The sequence below is a fragment of the Physella acuta genome, unplaced genomic scaffold, assembly GCF_028476545.2.
Source record: "Physella acuta isolate Inbredline_101_S28 unplaced genomic scaffold, ASM2847654v3 ptg000621l, whole genome shotgun sequence".
Taxonomy (NCBI): domain Eukaryota; kingdom Metazoa; phylum Mollusca; class Gastropoda; family Physidae; genus Physella; species Physella acuta.
The window spans coordinates 271,465-294,344 of record NW_026732140.1 but is presented as its reverse complement, the minus strand read 5'-3'; the positions used below and the strand labels follow the sequence as shown (position 1 = coordinate 294,344).

At 31.9% G+C, this 22,880-nt stretch overlaps 1 protein-coding gene across 2 annotated transcripts in view; it reads right to left on the bottom strand.

Moving 5' to 3' along the window:
- Nucleotides 1–1,151: 1,151 nt before the first annotated feature.
- LOC131948023 (interleukin enhancer-binding factor 2 homolog) overlaps nt 1,152–22,880 on the bottom strand; it is a 36,497-nt gene continuing 14,768 nt past the window's right edge. Inside the window, exons 3-14 of one of the 2 annotated variants that reach the window (XM_059309475.1) lie at nt 22,629–22,671; nt 21,833–21,889; nt 20,086–20,235; nt 18,150–18,252; nt 17,931–17,996; nt 17,706–17,753; nt 16,079–16,195; nt 11,659–11,825; nt 9,452–9,513; nt 9,226–9,340; nt 8,279–8,366; nt 1,152–2,304 (exon numbers count right to left, since the gene is read on the bottom strand). In XM_059309475.1, the coding sequence (XP_059165458.1) occupies nt 2,171–2,304; nt 8,279–8,366; nt 9,226–9,340; nt 9,452–9,513; nt 11,659–11,825; nt 16,079–16,195; nt 17,706–17,753; nt 17,931–17,996; nt 18,150–18,252; nt 20,086–20,235; nt 21,833–21,889; nt 22,629–22,671 (1,150 nt within the window). In that variant the 3' untranslated portion in view covers nt 1,152–2,170. The remainder of the gene's footprint in view (nt 2,305–8,278; nt 8,367–9,225; nt 9,341–9,451; nt 9,514–11,658; nt 11,826–16,078; nt 16,196–17,705; nt 17,754–17,930; nt 17,997–18,149; nt 18,253–20,085; nt 20,236–21,832; nt 21,890–22,628; nt 22,672–22,880) is intronic. The other variant, XM_059309476.1, reaches the window with a different exon arrangement.

Here is a 22,880-nt window from a genome sequence, read left to right as displayed (position 1 = left end):
AAGCATAATTAGAGGGCTTAAAATTTACTTTTTAATGGTACCAAGCTTATTACTATACGAGCCGTTTTTATTATCGAAATTATGAAATGAAAAGCTACTATATTTGGGCTACGCGGGCGAAATCGGCGTTTTTTACGGCCGTTTGACATACCGATTTAGATCTGCCACTTCAAGTATCACAACCTTTCACAGCACATATCGCCATTTTGAATGTTGACCTGTACACCGCGATGGCGGATGTTGACATACTGAACGATCCGTGACGTCATATGCAAGGACTATAGTAGTCCTATAAATAGATACAACCAAGGTCACTCCTCGACTTTCGAAAGCATTCATTCAGGGTTGTTTTTTTTTTTTACAGGAAGCCCATTATTTTAATTAAAGAAAGTCATTCCCTATCTTTCTATAGTGCATAAATAAAAGCTTCCTACGTTATAAATCTTTATATTTATAAAGATCTATATTTTGTAACACAAGATTATTAATTTTTTGAGGGGAGATACATATACTTAAATAAAACTAGCAGTAGTGATTTCTGAGGCAGATGAAATAGAGTTCACTGATTTTTGTGACCAGCATATGAAGAGATAGTATGGTCAGCACATGGTTTCTAAACCAAAAAGTTTGAACCCCCAGGCAGATGAGGCTCAAAAGCTGGGGACAGCCACCCAAAATCAAACAACTACTTTCTTGTAATTTGTTCTTGGAGGGCAAAGTCTATGAAAGCAAATACAAAAAGAATAGCAGACTGAAATCGGAGTCAACTGCCTAAATATCCCATAACAAGTTGACACAAAATACTTGTTTGTGTTGGAGGAAATACTGTCCAATATCACAATTAAGAACAAAGAAATCCCTATGCCCCGTTGTGTGGTCACAATGTGAGTATGGTACCTACTAGAGCTGGGTGGACTCACTGACACTGCAGTTCGGAGCGAGATCCTAACAACATGCCTCATGCTCGTATTCCAATTTAAGACTCTCAGGTTAGCAGGCGTGCGCTGTACAATCAGACCACACCAACCCATTAGCAATAGTGTAAATAAACAGGATATATTTAGAGTTGAGTTACATCTTCAGCATCTTAGTAGAAACATCTGCAAATTGAGGAATTATGTCCAGCATATCAATTAAAGAACAAACAAAAATTTAAAAACAAAAGTTTTCTTTATTGATAATACATGTGAAACATGGTTCAAGAATTATTGAAATATTTTTGGTGATTGAATTTTGATTGAATGAACAATTATAATTTCATGGATTAAAAACCTTCACATGTAAAAATTAGTCTAGAAATCCCAAGAACAAAACATCAACAGAAAACTTAAAAAATAACAACATGAAATAACATTGCTTTTATTTAAAAAGGTCATTCACAATTATTTAAGTAAGCATTTTAAACTAGATTCTCATCTTAATAGGTCAACCATTTATCATATCCACAAAAATAATGACATTTTGACCCTAACTACCAGCTAATTAGTAAATGTTTGTGATTTAACTTAGCCTGCCTTCCTCACGGGAATACAAATATAGTAACCAAAGTGTATTGTGTATGTGTAAATTGCTCTGAAAATAATTTATATAGGAACAATCTGTTATTAAATATTATAATTAGAAAAAAATTATGACAGCATTTTCAATGATTTTTTTTATTGTCAAAATAAAACCAGAAACAATGAAGATATTTTTTTTTAAATGAACCATGATATATGCTTTAACTATAAGCAGCATTCTAATTTGTCATGAATCAATATAAGATTTATTAAACCTTTTTTTTTGTTTCTTTCATGTAAATTTCAACTAAAATTTAAATTTTTAAATACAAAAATTCCTTATGAAGTTATGAGCTGGCTTTTTGAAAATACAAGCACTTCATTTAAATGTAAAGATTTTTGCATGTAAGGTAAATACTGCTTTTACAACTAAAGGGTGTTCAAATGGACAAGGAACACAAACTTCTGATTGAACCCAGTCAACATGCATAAAAAGATGATGGTTTCCACAATTGTACATCTGCGTTAGAAGACCAAAGTGTCATTACTTAAATGTTTACAAGAATTAATTAATTTTTTGCTACCCTGCATAACTTCACGTATTTCATGTATGTAGATCATGTGTCAAAGATTTGTTTTATAAAAACACCAAGAAAAACAATCTAGAAACACTATACATTTTCTCCATCCATTTCTTCATCCATTTCATCTTCTTGTTCTTCTTTTTTTTCCGGTGGCTTTTCATAAGCTTTTTCTGAAGGTGTAACAACCACGCCTTCCCAGACACTCATCTCAGTTGCTATACCTAAAACATAAGCAAAAGTCATGTCCCAAAATTCATTTAATTCAAACTCATGGCATGAACTAACTATGATCCAAGGTCCTGAAAAATAAATCCTTGGGCGGATATTTAATACATGGTTAAGACTATCAATATTGTATTAGGCACATATGAAAACTATTTCAGTGACCACTACATAAGAACAGATGGTGATTTTATTACCATGCCCAGCAGCATTTACTTTCCCTAACGTGAGTCAGTTACCCCATCAGAACTGGGTAGTCCTACAGACATTAGCTAAAGATCTGAATTTCAAGACTTTTGGGTTAGCAGTCTTCCTGGCTATGAATTTGGATTAAAATAAATTAAGTGTTAAAAAGAATAAAACTGTCAGGCGGACCGGCTACAAACAAGAGATTTTTAAGTTAGTGTGAAATTAAACTACTATAAACATTTTATTATCAAAATTATTTTGCCTGGTGATATTATTAATTAGTTTGCTTGGTAGACAAGGAACACAAACTTCTGACCATCATGGGACTCCAAAAGGAGTAGAAAAAAAATATGAAAAAGCTTATTTTAAGCTACAGGGTTGAATTTTACACTGTCAAAGTAAAGAAAATGAAATGCTACAAGGCTTTTTAAACCTATTTAACTGTTTACTCTCTTGATTATGTAAAAGTTAAACAAATACCCTTTTAGCAAGATGGAGGGGGTAGGAGAAGGCTTTTTCACCAACGTAAATCTGAAGGATGTAAATCTGAAGGATTTACACTGAAATAGTGTGTAGATGAATCATTAAACACTGAGCAAAAAAAAACCAATTGTATCAACACATAATGTGAAATGGTTTGACAGTAAAATATATACCTTAAAGAGTCAAAGACAAGTAAATGACATGTAAAAACCAATCACCAGCTTTTTTTTTTATGTATGGGGAGTTTTTAGCCAACGTAAATGTGTAGCACTTACACTAGATTGGTGAGTAGGTAAACCATTTAACACTTAGAAACACATAATGTAGTATTTCTCCAGCCATTGTTCTTAGAATATAGAGCGACAAGTATTATGTACTTGAAAGTTACATTTCTCTAAATTTCAATATGAGAGATCAAAGGCTTTTAATTGATTGCATTACATCTTGCCTAGATCAACTGTATTAAAGAGAAATGAGTATCACAGATTCTTGTATCTAACCAGTAAAATAGCATAGGGTTGGAACAGGCGGTGTTGAAGACACTGTTTAATCAAAACAATTTAAAATTTTTAGAAGAATATAACCGCACTTCAAATGATTTAGTAAAACATTTAAATAGGGATGTGACCAGAACATGGAGAAAAAATAATAAAACTAATTGATAATAATTAATAGTTTAATATGGCTAATATTTGAAATTAAAGAAATTACTTTAATTTAATGTTTCCCTAATATAAACTTATTTTAATTAAACTTAAAAGTTAACAAAAATGGAAATGATATATTTATTTTAATATTCAGCTAATTTAAACTGTAATACTCTTTACACTTTTTTCAAATTTAAATTAGATTCTATGTCTTATATTCTAAAAGATGGAAACGGTATAGAGCCTACCTATTTTTACTTTCTCATATACAGAGTAGGGCCTATAGAGAAAGTATTGCAATCGTGCAAAAAAAATTTTTTTTAAAAAAATTGAGATTTTTGCAAATCTCTGCGTTTTACACCTCCCTGAGTTGCAATCTTGTCTGTATGTCTCGTGTGTGTGTGTGTGTGTGTCTGTGATAACTTGAGTACCATTACAGCTAGGTTGATGAAATTTCATATACAAGTATTATATCAAATTAGTAGTTCTGTATCAACTTTTCAGTTATTTCCGATAACCCGGAAGTGGAACTTATTCAACTTGAGTACTGTTTCAGATAAATAAATGAAATTTCACATGTAAGTAAAAGCTCTAATTCTCTTTTTTCTGTCAAATTTTGTGTAATATCCATTGACCGGAAGTAGTAATTTACGCTACTTAATAAGTGCTATAATATTCCACACTATTATACACAGATTTTTTGGCGTTCATTTGGTGCGCAATTCTTTTTTCTACGAGATTCTATTCTATTTTTAAAAGCTTAAGTAATTAAAAATGGATTAAAAATCATGTCTATATCCTGAGGTGCTATCCCCCATAGTGTTATAAAAGAATATTTGAGAAAGTTTAGGGGAGATCACTCCCGGTTTTTTTTTTTTTTTAATTTAGATTCTAAGTCTTCAACAGTAAAGAGTCTACTTGTTATTTGAAAGTTTTAGTTCATGTGATGGAAAATGATATCGACCACGATAATTGAAATGAGCAACAGACTACTGTTTATTTTAAAAAGTGTTTTGGAATTTAATAGTTATAAAAACATTTGAACCAAAAATATTAAATAACCATTATGATGGTATCCAAGCCACATTGTTATATAATTTCAAGCATGTACTCAGAGTCACAGTGAGTTCACATTAGCCACTTCTGATACAGGGGCAGGCTAATCTAGTCCTCATTGTCACCTATTGTACGGATTTCAATATTAATTTGATAGATAAAATTTGATAAATAAAATGATAAAATGATAGACCAAGAGAAATGGTAGAAGGGTGGCTTTAAAAAAACAAAGGGTAAATTCAAATACCGGTAAATAATGGTAAAAAAAAAAAACAGGCTATGAAGGTGTACTTTTTCCTTTTAAGCACAAAAATTTTAGAAAATAGACTAAAAATTAGTTAAATATGTAAAATTTGGAAAAGTCATATCAATGAATTTATCTTGACCTATTACTTTACCAGGTTTATTAGAGTGAAAAGAAATATGCGCATTGGAGTGTCAGTTGGAATGGAGTGACAGCAAGGAATTTAAAGAATCTTGGACCTAGATCTAGAATTGATAGGCCAAGAGTAATACCTGATTTAAATAGGAATATGTGAAATGCGAATGTTGGCTGTTTCCATAGAGGTTATTTCTGCTTTTCCCCCCAGATTTTTAAAAATTCATAAAAGATCACAAAAATCATCAAATATAAAACATCTGCAGAACAATTAGGAGAATTAAATTTACAGAGGAAAATGACAGCTCTAGCGGAAAAATTAGATTTCCGCTATAAATAAGAAAAGTCACATCCCTGCTATTAAATTAGTAAATTTTACCAAACAGATGGGTGTTTGATTACTTCACAACCCAATAATACTGCAATTTTCATATATTTACGGCCACTAAGTAGTAAATGAAGCACATCCTCTGAACACAACGACTGCTACTGCTTTGATACGTCAAAATTGTAATATACTAAGCATGACCAAAAATGGATCATTCGCTTTGCATCTTCTACAAACCACTCTGTAAACTTCTGATTTTCTTCTTTTTATTCCTTCGACGCCAGAAGTAGCATATGTCTAGGCAACACTAGCTTTTTTTTAAAAGCTCAACCCTAGACAATCCAGCCTCCCCAATTTATCTTTCAAAAGATTTCTTCTTTTGCCGTAGATTCCATTGAATTGCCCACCTTGTGGTGTTATAAACTGTCTCTATCTGCCTAATCCACCACCTTTTCCTTTCTCTTATTTTGTTCTTCACTAACTGTTGTCTTCTGTCTCTGAGCAATACATTAAATGATTTCACATTGGCTATGATGATCATGAGGTAGTTAAAGTAGTTGAATTCCACTTTGGTTTAAAGAATTTTAAAGCATTTTATTGTTGCAGATTCTAATCTGAACATCTTGATCTATATCACTATCATTTGACTTTTTTATTAATGCTTCTTAAAACAGTATAATTTATATTGTGAGAAGGCACATCTGTGAAATCCAAGTCTTCAATTAGCTTGTCTGTAGGATTTCAGTTTGTTTGTTTCTAACAGGGATGTGACCAGACCAGAAAAAAAATTAGGAAATTTTCTTGGGACAAAAACTCAATGTTTCATCTATTTTTTTTATCGCAGTTTAAGCCGTCTCATACGGTTACTGTACTCATTAATTGTTTAATATAGCTAATCTATATATATAATTCTCTTCTTGGAGACGTTAGAAAACACCAAGCTGTAAGCGCGCTCCCTACCACCCCCACCCTCACATGGTCTGGTGAGCTAAATGTTTACAATCGTAGTGCCGGATATTAGGGGCAGATAATTTAGCTTGAAACAATTTTAAACTTAGGGGAGGTAACTAAGAGGAGGCTGCTTTCAAGGGGGAGGAGTTGGGGAAAGGAGGGGGGTATCGTCCTTATTGAGCTACTGATAGTGTTTTAAAGCAAATATATTAAGTGGCAGCATTGGTACTGTCAAATTCACAAATTATGAATTACTGAAAAGTAGAAAATAAAACAACTAAATAGCGGTGAATGATACGCAGCAGGTCGGCTCGTATTTTATATAAATGAAATTTATGTTACTCTAAAATAACATTGAAAGTCTTATCTAATTGCAATTTAATGTTTAGCTCACCAATGTTTGCATTGAAACAACTTTCAAAAAGATAAAAAAAAATGTTTACAATGTAACAAAAGTGGCAATTAAGTTTCATTTTAACATTTAGCTAATTTAAACTGTATTAATCTAGTCTTATTTTTTATTTTAAATTATGTCTTATATTCTTTTAAAGACTAACATGGAAAAAATGTTAGTCGAAAGGGCTAGATTGAGATTAATTGTAATTGGAAAGTTTTGGTTCATGTGATGGAAAATAAAATCGACCAGAATATTACTATTTTTTAAAAGTTTTCTAAAACGCATAATAGCGGCTAATATTCAATTTCTAACATTACTTTTTTATGACGCCCCACTATCTGAACCCCCCCCCCCTTCTCTCCGTCATTATATGTCACAAAATTACCCCCCCCCCCCCTACGAGGATGACGTTCTTTATGGAAGACCCATTTTTAAAAACAGTGGGTAACATATTTTTTCTTCCCTACAGTCAGGGTCACGATGAGTTCAGTTTTTTTTTAAATCTGTAGGCTTATTGTAATAGCCTATAGCATATGTATTGCAGGAACAGCTATGTGACATTGACTGTGATGTCATTTTTATTTTTCCCCCAAACAAGCAGTACCAAACACATACTTGGGGGTCATGGTGAGGACACAAATGCCACCGTCTCTACAAGGCGGGGTGGGGGGGGGGGGGGGGGGGGGGGAGGAGGTCACCTTTTGCAAGGATTTCAATATTAATTTGAGATTGCGAAATAAAAAAGAATCCTAGAGAAACTGTAGATTTGGGCAGATTAAAATACTGATAGATAAATTAGGCTATATCGATAGCTAGATTACCAGGCTATGGAGATGTAAGTTTCATTTGGAGAACGGCATCATTTTAGATTACTTTTTCCCATGTTTTTGAAAAATATTTAACTGAAAATATCAGCGGAAAAATTGGACTAAAAAAATGTGCGCTCTAAAAAATTGGTAAATCCGTCAAAATTCTGAATCTTGACGTTTTTAAAACTTTGAAAAGAAATCAGGAAAAAATTGGAAATTAACTGAAAAAATTTGGCAAAAATAAACTCAGCGGGGGAAAATTGCAGTTGAAACGGAAAAATCAGATTTCCATTAAAAAATCGATAAAGTCACATCCCTGATCTAAATATATATTGAAAGATTGCCCTGGGCACTGGAATGGGTTGCTATGCCTGTTTCCCCTTACAGTTTGGTATTAGTTACATACCTTATTTTTTAATTGTGTGGTAGACAAAGGCTAGTAACATTGAGCCTATTAACTGAGAAAAGAATAGTTTGCCCAAAAAGATTTCTATTCTAGCATTTTCAGCAACTTTTTTGTAAGAAAACATTACAACATTGATTTAAGGCTAGAACATTTACAGAAATAATTATGATCTAACACATTGTTATTGAGTCCCAAACCTCATATTAAAGGATGTTAGAATTCTAGGTTTCTTATAAATTCGTTTGCTTTTATAATATAAAGTTAACAAGAAAGTGAGTTAAGAAAGTTGTTTTTCAAAAAAAGATAATGTTTTTTTTAAAACACTTACTGGCATTGCCCTCCATTCCTAAGATCTGTTTGTAACCTCCATGACTAAGTACTCGCAACAGAGTTTGGGATGTAAAACAAACTTGATCCTGTAAAAGTGTTGAACAATAAATTAAAAGTATAGGTAATTATAACTCAGGAGTAAGTGTATATTGACAGTTTTCATTTGACTTATGTTGGGGGAAGTTAAGACATCTGGAAATAGTGTTGACCACACCATCCCTTCATATGATAAGGTCAAGAAACATGAACTCTACTTCATTAGCCCAATCGATTACTAGGTCTAAAGAAGAATGTTTTCTAACAGTGAGTTATTTAAATGTAAACAATGCCTGCCCTATTTTTCTTAAATAATATTAGTCGGGGCACGGTAGGGTAGACAGTATGCAGCTCACAGAGTAGCCAGGGGTGCTGGCGGATGCACCTGATTCAATTTAGTGAACAACTATGGACAGTAAGGTTTGAAAGGGTACTTTTTATAAATGGTAGATGAATTAACTTTACTATATATTTTGCTAGTTCTTTATCTTCAGAGTAATTATTTCAATTCATTTTTTAACGTTTCATTACAGTTCTATACAGATAGGTAAATACAGTTTGTGCATGTGCAGATTTATTAGCCAACCTATTTTCTCGAGGCTCCAGTCTACATCCATAATGAAAATTATCAGTATCTTCTTTTGAGCAAAAGCCAGGAATAAATAAATAGGTTAAGCATAATTATTATTTCCACCTTAGGTGTCAAAATATATAAGGAGATCCATATCTTAGTAATATTATACAACGGGCAAAATAATATAAAAAGTCAGCCCTGTATATTTAACACATTCCTCAAATGCTATTGTATTGGTATGTAAACTACAAATTTTTAAAGTTAATATTTTTTACAAATTAGATATGAGTACTTATAAATTTGTCTATTTTTCAAAGCATTAAAGTGAAGCTAACCTGCTGTTCTAAAGTCATGACTGTGTGGACTCTGATAGTTCCCTGCTCACATGGATCTGTAATGCCAACAGATCCTGGTAAAAAAAAACCTGCAGCCAACATTTGGAGTGCTCTCCTAAAAATAAAAAGATTAAAATAACAATAAAAGTGTACTCTTATAAAAATGATAAATCAACACATTTGTCTATACCTACAACTATTGAATGTAATTTAAAATGAGGATTACTTGAATGCTTGATTTATGGGCAGTGGTTGACGTGAAGGATTATTGATCACTGCAAAATGTGCCTGAAATTATTTTTTTAGACTAATATTAACACACATTATTTGAAAAATAGCAATATTTCACACCAACCAAAGATTAAATCAGTAGGAAATAAGAAAACTGCTTCAAAATTCCCCCTTTGGAATTAGGCCGCTAACACAACTCTCCAAAAGTTTTTAACAATTTGCACCAGAGCCAATTACAGAAAGGCTAATTGCCTAAATGGATATTGCCGGAATAGAAATTATCTGAATGATAATACCCCAAAAGACCTTTTACCCAAAAAGGGATTGCCCAAAAAAGAACTGCAAGATCAATGTGAAATTTACATAAAACAAAATTCATAAAATAAATTTTATGTTTTTGTTTGAAGCAGTTTATTACCCCTGTCTAAAGTACTGGACATGTTATGGTAATGTTAGGGTTAGAGCTAATGATAGCAGTTCTCAGAGAAAAATATTGTTTAGACAAATGCACACACAGAAAAATGCACAAAAATACAAATTCTAACTCCCATAGTTTCATTTAGTACAATTTTGTGGAAAGATATTTTATTATACTACATTATACTTGAGGTTATTCTTTGAATCATCTTTAAAAAAAAATTCTCTGTCACCACATATAGGGGCAATATTTGTGTTAGTTGATAGGTAGATCTAGTATCTTATTCAAACCACTTGTTTGCTTGTATTTTTTCTATATCATTTTTATTTTACTTCTCTTTAATACTCAGGAGCCTAGGTTCACAGCCTTCAAATAAGAGAAAAAATTTATAGGATTTTTCATAATAGTTTACAGAAAACTACTTTTTAGATAGTTTTTTTTAATTTTCGACAGCCTACACCCCCCTCCCTCTAAATGGACATTTATATTGAAAATATATACTTTTACCAGTGTCTGTCATCACCCCCCCCCCCTCCCCCCCACCAAAAAAAGTAAGTCTGGAAGAAACACTGACAGGGATTTACTTAACCATATAATTTTGGTTTATAATAACCTTATCTTTGCATTTTAGAACATCCAAGAAAGAAATGGTTCATTAGATGTGGCCTGACTAGTTCTTAATGATAATGTGACATTTTACACAGTTTATTCATGTCTTTAAACATAAACCTCCTAGTCATCATTTTATCCTAACATATTAAAGCCTATCGGCGCACTTCTCTATGTCCGTCACATATTTTCTGAGGCTATGAGATCGGTATCTTCAGCAAAATATGGAGAACTTAAAGATACAAGCTTTTGTTGAAAATAATATGTTGGATGTACAAAATGTATAAACAAAACTAAATTTTATTTAAAGATCGAAAATAAAAATAATTGTAGAAACACATCTTTAATTATGAAAATGGATAAGTGTTTATAGTTGTGACGAGAACGCTCTAGAGAACATATAAGTAACACAAAAACTATCAATTACAAGGAGAATGATGTCACGTGAAACAAATAGAAAAATAGCATTATGAAATAATGTTGATAAAAAGTTTAAACTATGGAAAGTACACAACACTAATGGCGTCATTGATTACAGGATCTAAAATAGGATTAAAAATAGATTGTTGAAAATGATACACTACACTAATGACGTCATCTTCAATATGATTTGCTCTCCACATCTTCCTATTTTAGAATACATGAAGAAATGAACTATTTCATTCAAATTTGATTTAGATTTATAGATTTACTTATCAGGACGTAGGATATACAATTTTCTCTGCCAAAAATAATAATTTAAAAAAAAAAGCAAAAATACCATTGAATAGCCGGGTTTTTAACAGAATCATTGAAGTCACTTAATCAGTGTAGGCATTTAATATGGTGTTGTGCTGACTGATAATGTAGATCATTTGGTTTTAATTTTTCTAATAGGTATTGGTAGGCTATGTTATATTAAATGTGTCAGATTTAGCTAGTTAGTTATTTCTTTGCTTTGTCACTGATATAATTCAACATATAGTAAAGCACATAGTCTTTTGACATATAACTTTTTTATGAGACATATTTTGCAAACAAGTAAGCGATTTTAAAAATATATGCCTTAAATGCCCTAGTTTTAAATAAAAGGACGTTTTAACTGTTATTTTATACAAAATATACATTCATAAAATATTTAAAGGTTTCCAAAAAAGTCATTTTAGAGCATACTGTTAGTTTAAAGAAAACATTACCAATAAATCAATAATCCAAGGTGTCAGTGGTGAAATTCCCTCAAACCTGTTTTTGAGATCTCTAAGTAACCTAATAAGAACTTTAACACTAGAATGTTGCCCGTTCTCTTCAAACCAGCGTGCATGTCGAATTGCAGCTAAACGGCTGTTCATCATCTTTCCATCTACTAAAGTTGGATAAAATATATGTATTATTAAAATATTTTATTGAAGTACCAAACATTTTTTTTAAAAAAAGGGGAAACATTTTAGCTCTAGGTTAAAACCTTTACCATAAATATTGTAATCCACCCATTTTCATTTTTAAATATCTGCCCTCAGCACACAAATTGGGCTACGGTATTGGGTCATGGTGTTTTTTCAACCCAATCTAGTACATAGGCACAGAACCCATTTACATTGGACTTAAAAATTCTGAGTTATAGGCCATTAATAATCAATATACCTTACGACATGTATGAAGGGCTTGTCCTACTTACATGAATACTATACATGATATGGGGATATGAATCAACTACTGGGTCGCTGGGCACAAAACCGCAACCCATTCCATATTCAAGACAATATTTTGTGTTCAGAAGTTTCAGATTAGGATGCATGCATAGAAATGCAGTAAACGCATCCTAATTGCTTATACACAGCTGACAAAATTTAAATAGGCCTATTAATCTTGAGCTTTTGAACACACTTTCATAATTTATAACTTCTTACTCTAATTTTTTAAAATATGGTTACTTATTATTTTTATAGTTAATATCCAAACTTGTTTAATTGACAAATTTTAATGCCATTAAGAGTTACCATTAATTTATATTACATGAAATTAGTAGTCTTACTACCATTTACTGCACTATTGTACATGCATTTTTATGTCCTTCTGGTGAGCAATAGTTTTTAGTCATGCAACTCTATTGTATTAAAAAAATATAAGTACTGAAAAAAAATTGCATAAAAAACTTGTATGTAATAATGCACTAAAAAAGGGGAAAATAAATTATTTTCTTAAAATATATGATAATACAGCACAAGTTAAATAACTTAAGAAAAGCGTCGGTAGCTTTTTAAATTTTCATAAAGGTGTCTAATAGATCTAATAGAGACCCACTATTCAAGGTTTTTCAAGGATTTTTATGAAAGTTTAGAGACCTTTAGATCTAGGCCGTGATCTGTCGTAACTATGCCCACATCAGTATTTTGTATAAAAAATTAAGACGTAGATCAAGTGGGGGTTGTTTTTTCTTTTTAAATTGAGTAAAAATAACCATGTTAAAATTAGATGTTTCAAAAAGTGCTTACAGAATGCACTTGCGCTGTATCGCATTGTAGGCCTCACGGTAAGCACGATCATGAAAAGTGGGTGAAGTAAAAGTGATTTAACGAGAACAGAGCATTTCTCGGCACATTTCTATTCCGTATTTCAAATCAATTGCCTTTTCTTTTTGTCAATACAAAATAGAAAGAGAAACAAAGTCTAGGTCAACGCAAAAGCTTTTTGCGGTTTTTTATTAAAGGAAAAAGCCGTTTGATAAAAATTGAAAAGTTACATCTCTGCTAGAGATAAAACTATAAAGGAACACATTGGTAAAGTTATGTATAAGGCGCAGCCTAAGGGTCCTACATAAATGACGTTATGTTAACAAGCCAAATTTTCCCCCAACCCATATCGTAGCCAGACAGCCACACAATAATAGATGGTAAAAACACACATAAAGCAAGAGACTAAGTTGCGACCATTCGAATATGAGTAGCAAAACGGAAAAAATAATCGACTGCACAGATGTCCGATGTTTTTGAAAAAAAGTCGGTCAGCTGAAACTTGATATTTTTTAATAGGATATTCTGATTTTTATCCGGCCAAAACTTTTTCTCAGATGGAAAAAGAGGATTTTCGGATTGGAAACAAGTAGTAAAGCTCTCTGGGCATTATTTTAGATAACATTGTTCCATGTTTTCTAAAAAAATTTAACTGAAAATAGCAGAAAATTTTGACTAAAACTTTGTAAAACAGTAAAATTAGAAAATTGGCGAAAAAATTCTAAATAATCCAATACTGCTTTCCCCGTAACTATGAGATAATATTGTAACTAAAACTTAGTTTAGCAATTTTGTCAGTATGTCTGTGTGTATCTCTATCTGTCTGTAAACACAATAACTTGAGTATTGTTTGTTTTGTTGACGAAATTTCATGTATAGGTATTATGTCAAATTTGTAGTTTTGTATCAGCTTTTGAACAATTTCCAGTAAAAGGAAGTGGTACTTACTCAACTTCTGGTTTCTGAAAAGCCAATAACTTGAGCACTTTATCTTAGATCAGGGGTCTCCAAACTTTTCAGCCCGAGGGCCGGATTAACTATCAAATATCAGTTCGGGGGCAGAGTTTCTTTATGGCATTTCTACAGGGTCGTGCCCCCCCCCACCCCCGAAGAACGTCTACTGCCCCTCCCTCCCCCCAACAAAATATAATATATATTGAAATATATACGAATTACATGTGTCACCCCCCCCCCCCCCCAACCCGAGATCCACGTTTGCTCTCAAATTGTTCTTCACGTATTTCAATCTTGAAAATGTTTGTTCACACAGGTATGTTGTTTGAAAATTTGAAAGGTACTTTGATGCAAAAGTTTTAATATTAGGAAAGTCTTCCTTGTGCAAAAACGTATGAAAACCCATCTGCCCTTCTTTGAACGTGTCTCTAAGGAAGTCATTTTCTTGCAATTCAATGACCTACAGCTGCAGTTCATCTGGACAACTGGCCACATCTGCTTCAAATGGTTTTGAAACACTCTCACTTCTTCTGCCTTTGAATCCAAGTCAGAAAACAGCTACTGAAACTGCAGCTGGAGTTCTTTAATCATCTCGCATGTAAATGACGTGGGGAACTCAGTGGTAGCTTCAGCCGTAAAGACCTTGTACTGCTAAAAGTGTGTCAAGTTGTTAGCCTGTACTTGTTCCAAAAACATGACAAGTTTGTATCTAAAGGCCTTTAGGTGGGTATATAGATCAGAAACTAGATTTCACTCTCTTGCCATTATAGGTTCAGAAAATTTAAATGTCTAGTTATGTCTGCAGCAGAGGCCAATTTCTATACCCACCCTTCATCAGACAATTATGGCTGTGACTTGCCTTTACTATCAGGAAGTCACCTATTTCTTTTCTTAGATACTCTTATCAGAATTTTCTCGCAAAATTAGCAATCTTACTGATGTGAAATATGGTAAATCTTGCGATTTTGTGTTTTGTCTCTAAACTATCTATGGTTAGATATCCTCTTCGGTAACAGTGTCATACATTCTATGTAAGTAAGCCAGCTCTTGTGTTATGTTCAGGTCTTCATCCACACATCTAATGAACACAAGAAGTTGAGAGGTGGAACAGTTGTCCAGCGACTCATCCATTGCAATTGAAAAGTGGCGAAACTTGCTTGAATTTTTCGCTATTTGAGTCGCAATGTTTTCACCAATACCTGCAACACGGCGAGTAATTGTATTTGCACATAAAGCTACATTTTCAAATTGTTTTGAATTTTCTGTGCAAAGCTCCTCAGCCACCTCCAACAAACATGTTTTCAGTGGACAAAAAGATCGTCGCGGGCCGGATAAAATGACCTTGCGGGCTGCACCCGACCAGCGGGCCGTAGTTTGGAGACCCCTGTCTTAGATGGATGAAATTTCACATATAAGTAATACATTGTATGAGCATGCTTCTGCCAAATGTACCATTTCAGGTAACCAGAAGTTGTACTTTATTTCCTTGTGAAGACTATAACTTAATTCCAGGTTTATAGACAAAATTTCGTATATGAGTACAAGATCTTATCCTTGGAAAATTTTCAATTTTATAGACACTTCCGATAAACAGAAGTGGTACTTTATTTCTGGATTCTATAATACTAATAACTTGGGTACCATTTCAGTTAGGTGGAAAAAATTTAAATGTAGGTATATGATCTTGTTCCCAACATTTTCTCAAATTTTGCATGATTTCCGGTCAACTGAAGTATTACTTTACTATTTCTGATTTCTTCAAAAATTTTCACCTCTGTCTAGACTCTATGACAATGCATTGTGACAAAAAATTTGGTGGAGTTAGATGTTTAATTAACTTTTTAAAAACTAATCACTGTTTCCTTTATAAAGCACTAGTTTTTCGCTCTGTTATACACACATTGCTTATTGTACATTTGGTGAGCAATTCTTTATTCTATTCCATTTAAAAATGTAATTAACGAGAAAATGTAGGAGAGATCACTCCCGCTTTATTATTATAAAATATTAAGTTTGGTGTTTATATTAACTATAGAACGAGGGTTATATTTTGGGTTGAATTTTTAGTATCTTTTTCAAAATACATATGCCAAGCTAGTTAATGTAAGTTAAATAAAATATATTTGTATAGCAAACATTTTTAATGGCTTACAATGCAATTCTGGGTCCAATTTTTTTAAATTTGGAGGAATAGTTGTGATGAGACATTGGACTGCAGCATCTCCACTGGCCACTTCAAATCCTGATTCATTAGGCAACATAGCTACAACTGGTAAAATTTAGAGAAAGAAGAACTGTTATTATAACCTTCATTAAAACAGATGATCAGCAATATTATACTTTTAAACTTTTTAAAATGTTTGGATGGATCAAAGGCCTCCTTGTTAGAGTTTATTGAACTATTTGTTGTAACTAACCCAGTGATAGCAATTCTAAAATTGAATTCCAGACTTTGAATGTAGAAGCCCATCAGATGTGGCTATTTTAAACAAATATAGGCACCATAGTGTTCATAGGAGAGACCAGGGTACTGTGTCAAAAGACTGGCGGAATGCCTTAGGCTGCCCCAATTGCAGTTTGACAGCTATAATGAGTTGTAATCCAGACCCCTGTGCAAGATGCCCAATCAACACACCATATGTGCTCAGGTAGCTGCTGGGAAATGGGGGCGCCAAACAGTTCTCTACTGCCTGGCCTTTGGATGATGGCCCTTGCTTGATTTAGTCTCTGATTTTAATAACCCACAGAAAAGCACTGGTTAATAACAAATGGAGGCTCCTTAATACTCAAGGGGGATTCTGGAGAACTATGGGTGCCAAATGTCACCCTGCTGGGGTGCCGCCCAACCAAATTTAAAACACAGTATTCCCATCAACTTCCCAAAGATTCAAGATGAAATGTGTAGTACTGCATAAAAAAGACAAACAGACCCAAACACTTTTTATTATTATATATATATATATATATATATATATATATATATATATATATATATATATATATATATATATATATAAATAGGCTACATATATATATATAAATAGGCAATATATATATATAAATAGGCTATATATATAAATAGGCCCTATATATATATATATATATATATATAGGCTATATATATATATGTATAGGTATATATATCTATATATATAATTTTCTGGGAGACGCTAGAAAACAAGCTGTAAACGCGCTCCCTACCAGCCCCACCCCTACATGGTCTGGTGAGCTGTGGTTCACTCTAAATGTTTACAAACAGCCGGGTTTAGTGACGACTATTAGGGGCAGATAATTTAGTTTGAAACGATTTGAAGCGTAGGGGGGGGGGGGGTAACTAAGTGGAGTTTACTTTAACGGAGAAGGGGGGGGGGGGGGGGGGGTGTTATCGTCCTTAACAAGCTACTTATAGTGTTTTAAAGAAATATTTTCAGTAGCAGCGTTGGTAGTGTCGAATTCACAAATTATGAATAACTGAAAAGTAGAATAAACAACAACTAAATAGCGGCGTATGATATGCCGCGGGTCGGCTCGTATAAATATATCTGTCAAACATTTCTCTCTGCCATAGAAAGGAAAATAAACTAAGTAAATCAGAGAAAATATTTAAGAGCAGTTCTTAATGGGTGCTTATCATAACACCGTAAATTACTAATTGAAAGAGTAATATTTCTACATAGGAAATTAAATTGACAAAAATGAAAAAAAAAAAAACAAGTTTTTTATTAAAATAATTTGAAGCTCTTTTACAAAGATAGATTAGAAAACTAACATACAAATACCTGTTTTAGGTAAATTCTGTGCTACTCTTTTTCGTGGAGGCACCGCTTCTATAGTTTGAAAAAATATGTCTATGGAAATTCTATTCAACAATAACAAAATTAGTTAAAATATTTTAGCTGAATGATAAATTTACTGATCATAAAACCAAAACTGCTCAATTTTGGGTGCTATTATGATTCCCTCTTAAATTATACTTAAACTAATTCAAAATGAGTAGATGTTACCTTCCTGCGGTTCCTGAGATTTTATTTCATCTGATACTTTATTTGCAAGTGCAGTTACAGCTTCCTCTAAAAAATCAAAATGAATATTAATTTATGCAAAATAGCTAGTTTAAACCCAGAATTTCAAATAATTTGCTAAACGCTTTATTAAAAAAATAATTTTTAAATGTTAAATTAAATTGGAAAAAAATTTAAAAAGTAAAAAAAATTGTATCTTACTTGTAGGTAATGTTTTGAACATTACAACAATATCAGCTACATTATGTCCGGCTAACATAGTCCCTTTTTTAAAAGACCCAACTTGTCTAACTTCCTCTAAGGTCTGTTTTTAAATGGAAAAATAAAATAATAACTAAGCTTTAAGGGATGTATTATAAAAGAGTCTCATTTATAATGACATTATTTTTTTTTAGAAAATCATGCATTTTGAGGTACCACTACAGTGGTACCTCTTATACATGACTTTTTTGGATACAAACTGTTGAGCGACCTAAAATTTGTTTTGACATACGAAAAAGAATAAAGAAATATGAGTAACCAGATCAGTGGGCTTAATAGTTAGTGGAAAAAGTTGCAACTGATTGTGCAACTGGGCTATTAAATGACCCTTATATAGCTCTTTTCTAAAAAATTTGAAAGGGAGGAAAATAAAACTTCCTCAGACAGGTTTATTTTAACCGCCTACCTTGAAAAGTAAGGAAGGCATGACAAAAATAGAATAGCTGCAAGACAAGCAGTGACAACAATTAAATAAAAGCAACAAAACCTAAAGTAACATTTAGGTTCAATTATGTGAAGTTTAAGTTCTGGTAAGTTTAGAGATGGAGTGTAGAGTAAACAGTGTTAAGCATAAGTGAATCAAAGTGACTGAAAAAGATTAGCATTAATAGCATCTTTTGTAAGCTCAAGTCAGTTGATTCACATGAAACAAAAACTTCCAAAAATAATTTCACCCACTTCTACATAATTTATTTGTTTTTAACTTGACATGAAGGTCAAGGTCTGCAGACAAAATGCAATGTGACATAAAATTTGACATGTGGTGTTTAATTGTTTGTGTTCAATATGTGTGTTGCATTCAATTGCTTTTTTACACTAAAAAATAAATAATAATAAATAATAAACAATAAGGTCTTATGTGTAGGCTTACTAAGAACATTGTAATTTCTATAAATCTATCTCAACTATCTGTTTTTCTAATGGACACGAGCGAGAAAAGTCTCAAAGGTATTTGAGAGGTGCATAAATTAATTTAAAAATCTTGCACGGCGTAGTTACAATTAATATGGTTATAAAATCCTGTCTTTCTGGTTATTTTTGGACTTTACTAAAGATTGGACGTATTTGATGTTTTTAATATTTTCGGTAACTAAATAAAATTTAAAAAAAAAGCAAAAACAATTTGGTTTTCACGTGTAATGGCGACATAAACAATGGCATCCTGCTATTGGATAGGCCGCCATTGATTTTATTGTACACATTGTAAGCTAAAAATAGAAAACTAGGTCATGGGGTTTTAAATTTGCATTGTAATTTAAAAACTTGATCTGCAAAGTTTTGTAAACAAATAGTTATCGATCACTAAGTTACTGTACAGCCAATCAATATTTGTCTTACGAAAGTGAAACATCCGGTTATAACTTAGGCTTGATAAAAATAAATAGAAATGTAGCCTTAAACTCAACAAATTATTTTCAAGTTCTCTGGATTTGCAACTTTTATAGCATTTATTCTAAAAATATAAAATTTCTAAATTAATTTTAGGCTTAAGTTTTTATTTTTTATTTTTTTTTACGGTCTAAATCTAAAAAGCACGTTTTTACTCCATGTCAACAACATTATAGAAGGAATCTCGTCAACTCGCTCGCCTCCATTACCTTTTACCTTGTTGATTCTGTATGTTTGCTATTTGTAATAGCAAGATCAGAAATATTGCTAGTACATCATACAACACTACACTTACTAAAAACCTATGAGAATCTTACTTTTATAGCAACTTATTTAGAAGCATTTCAGCATTTTTACTAAACAAATTTGGGAGTTGAAGGTTGTTGTTTTAACAATGCTATTTAGGTTAAATGTTTATTATTTGTAATACTTGTTTCAAAATTGATTTTTTAAAGTTTACTTTTTATTTAAAAAAAAAAATACTTACAGCTGCTTCAAAGCCAGAGGGAGCAATAACAAGGTTGTCTAGAATTCCTTGAACTTTTGTCACAAGTGCCAAGATAGAAGCCTGCTCAGCTGAAGATGGTGTCAAATCTGTGTGCCGCTTTAGCAATGCCTGGTAATAATTAGATGAATGCTTTTTTAAAAAAACAGTAAACAGCTACTAAAATTTTCTTTGCAGCAATGTGAGGTCCTCTCATTACAATAAATTAATACAATTTTAAAACTTTAAAAATAGTAAATTACCTATTCTGCATTTTAATTTATTATAAGAAAACCTCACAAAAGGCATAAAAAAATACAAAATTGGCATAAGCAGTTAAAATAGATAGCATAGCATCAAGTAATGTTTTATAAAAGAATTTTTCAAACCAATAAATTACCATAATAATGAGTTAATGAAGATGAATAGTTAGGACACAGTTTAGCTTAATTAACAAACTAGAGGAAACATTTTTGAAGCACATAAGCTGACAATGGCTAGAAAAATTCAAGATTAGTTTTTTTAAACAATGAAGCTTACTAAATGAAATGCTTTAGTTTTTTAACAACAAATATGATGATTCTAAAAGACAAAATGCAGTTTATGTTAACAAAAAAGTGTAGGCTAATTGATAATTTGTAGTACAATATTTCACTACAGGTATTTATTGAGTTTGAAGTGCATTAATGTAAGTACAAAAAAGTAAGTAATTTTTTGTATCAGTGTGTAGACAAATTGTTGCGTTGTTTAAAATGAAACTTTTAAAGGCAATAGACTTTCTGGTAATTGACCTGCACCCATGATAGTTTATATAAATCTGTGTTAGCAGATGCTCTTTTATTAATGTGCTTGCTTGGGCAGCAAAAACAAAAGCTTTGTCTTAAACACATAAAAATGGCATCATTGTGAACAGGGGCATTAAACAAGTTATATAGGCTACTCAAAACATGACCTTTATAAATACAAGCAAGTCAAGTTCTTCATACATCAAAGTGTAAATAAACTGGTATAAGAAAGTAGAGAAATGCAAGTTTAAGAGGTGTTGCAAAATGAAAATTAAGCAAAGGGTGAAAACGAACTTGAGTTGGATATGAACCGGTACACTTCATACAATCATATAAATTAAATTACTAGATGTTCTGGTTTAATTAGGTATGTCAAACAGCTAAAAAAAAGTGGTTTTTGATTTTGTCGCCCTATTCTTGTAGCTTTTCACTTCATATTTTTTATATTAAAAAGGACGCATATAGTTATAAGCTTAATACCATTAAAAAGTAAATTTGAAGCCCTCTAATTCTGTTTAATTGTTATAGTTGTTAGTATCACCTTTAATGGGATATTTATAAAAAAAATTCATTGAAGACAAAATATTTTAACTGTTGTAAATACGAATCAATAGTCAAATAAATATGTGATTTAGACACCATATAAAATTTGTATTGGCATTCATTACTACAAATACTCCAGAAGCAGTAAATCATTATTTCATCTGTAAGCAAAATAGACAAAAACAAAACTTTTATTCTTTCTGTCATGTCAGATATCAAATTTTTTTTTTAATAGCTGCATTTTAACTGGTTTGTAAGTTAGGTATTTGTGCCACAATATATAAGAATGTGTAAATTGATAATTTCAGCTATTAGCTTAAACTCTAAAGATAAATATAGTAGATTGTGAAATGACCATGCGACTAAACATTTATAATTAATATTTTAGAATACCAGCATAGGAATGAGACAAATTATCTTACATCAGTTAGAGCTTTTTCTTCAGGGACTGGCTTAGCACGTGGAAAAGCATTTTCACACTGAAAACAAAAAATATGCATGTTTTATTATAAAAAATCTTATTATAAACTAAATTAAATTGATAGATATAGGCGACATGACAGTTAATGTTTGGCGAGAATAAGTAATCATCATAAATATAAATACTTTGATGTTAAATCATGGGTTTAGATTAAAACTTTAAGACATTTAGATGATTTAGAATTCATCATTATCTGTTCACATTGTTGCCTATGATGCTGTCACAGGAAGCTCTTTCCACTTCTGCTGATTTCTGGCAACTATCTTTGCAGTTGCCTAGATTGTCAGTTGTTTTTCTGCTGTGCGTCTTCTTTTCCTTTCTCCAATTCAGCACAGCTGCTGTAATTTTCTCTGATTTCATCCGTAATACATGCCCCCCCCCCCCCCCCCATGGTGCATTTTTTCCCAATTACTTGTGAAACAGCTTCTCAAAGTAACCTATCATTGTAGATTGAATGTTAGCTGGGGTTACTTTCCAGCTTTCACAATTCTGCATTTGGTCTTGGAGATTTTCCTCAATCGACATGTTTTAGCATGGCTACAAAGGATTGCTTGGTTTTAAAGGTGCATGTTTTAATTTCAATGGTACATTCACTTTCATAATTGACAATGCTGAGATAATATGTGAAACCTTTTGCTTCATTTTAGAGATAAGCTTGATTTTAATTGCTTTCACATTAGTTTAGTAAAAAAAATTAAAAGCATTACAAAAACTAGTTTTGAAATATAAACACCAACCTGAACAAGATCAAATGGAATATGTGGTATAAAAGGTCGAAATCTGTTTTGAAAAAATAAAATAACAATAAACAAAATGTCCCAGAAAAATCAAACTAATTGAATTATATTTCACAATTTACATTATTTATATAAAGAATATTTCTTTGTATTACTCATGTCAACATGGTTAAACGTGTGACCTTGTTTTCTAAAACAAGTTAGAGTTATTCAAATACTAGGCATACTGCCTAGCTTGGCTTAGGTTTTCAA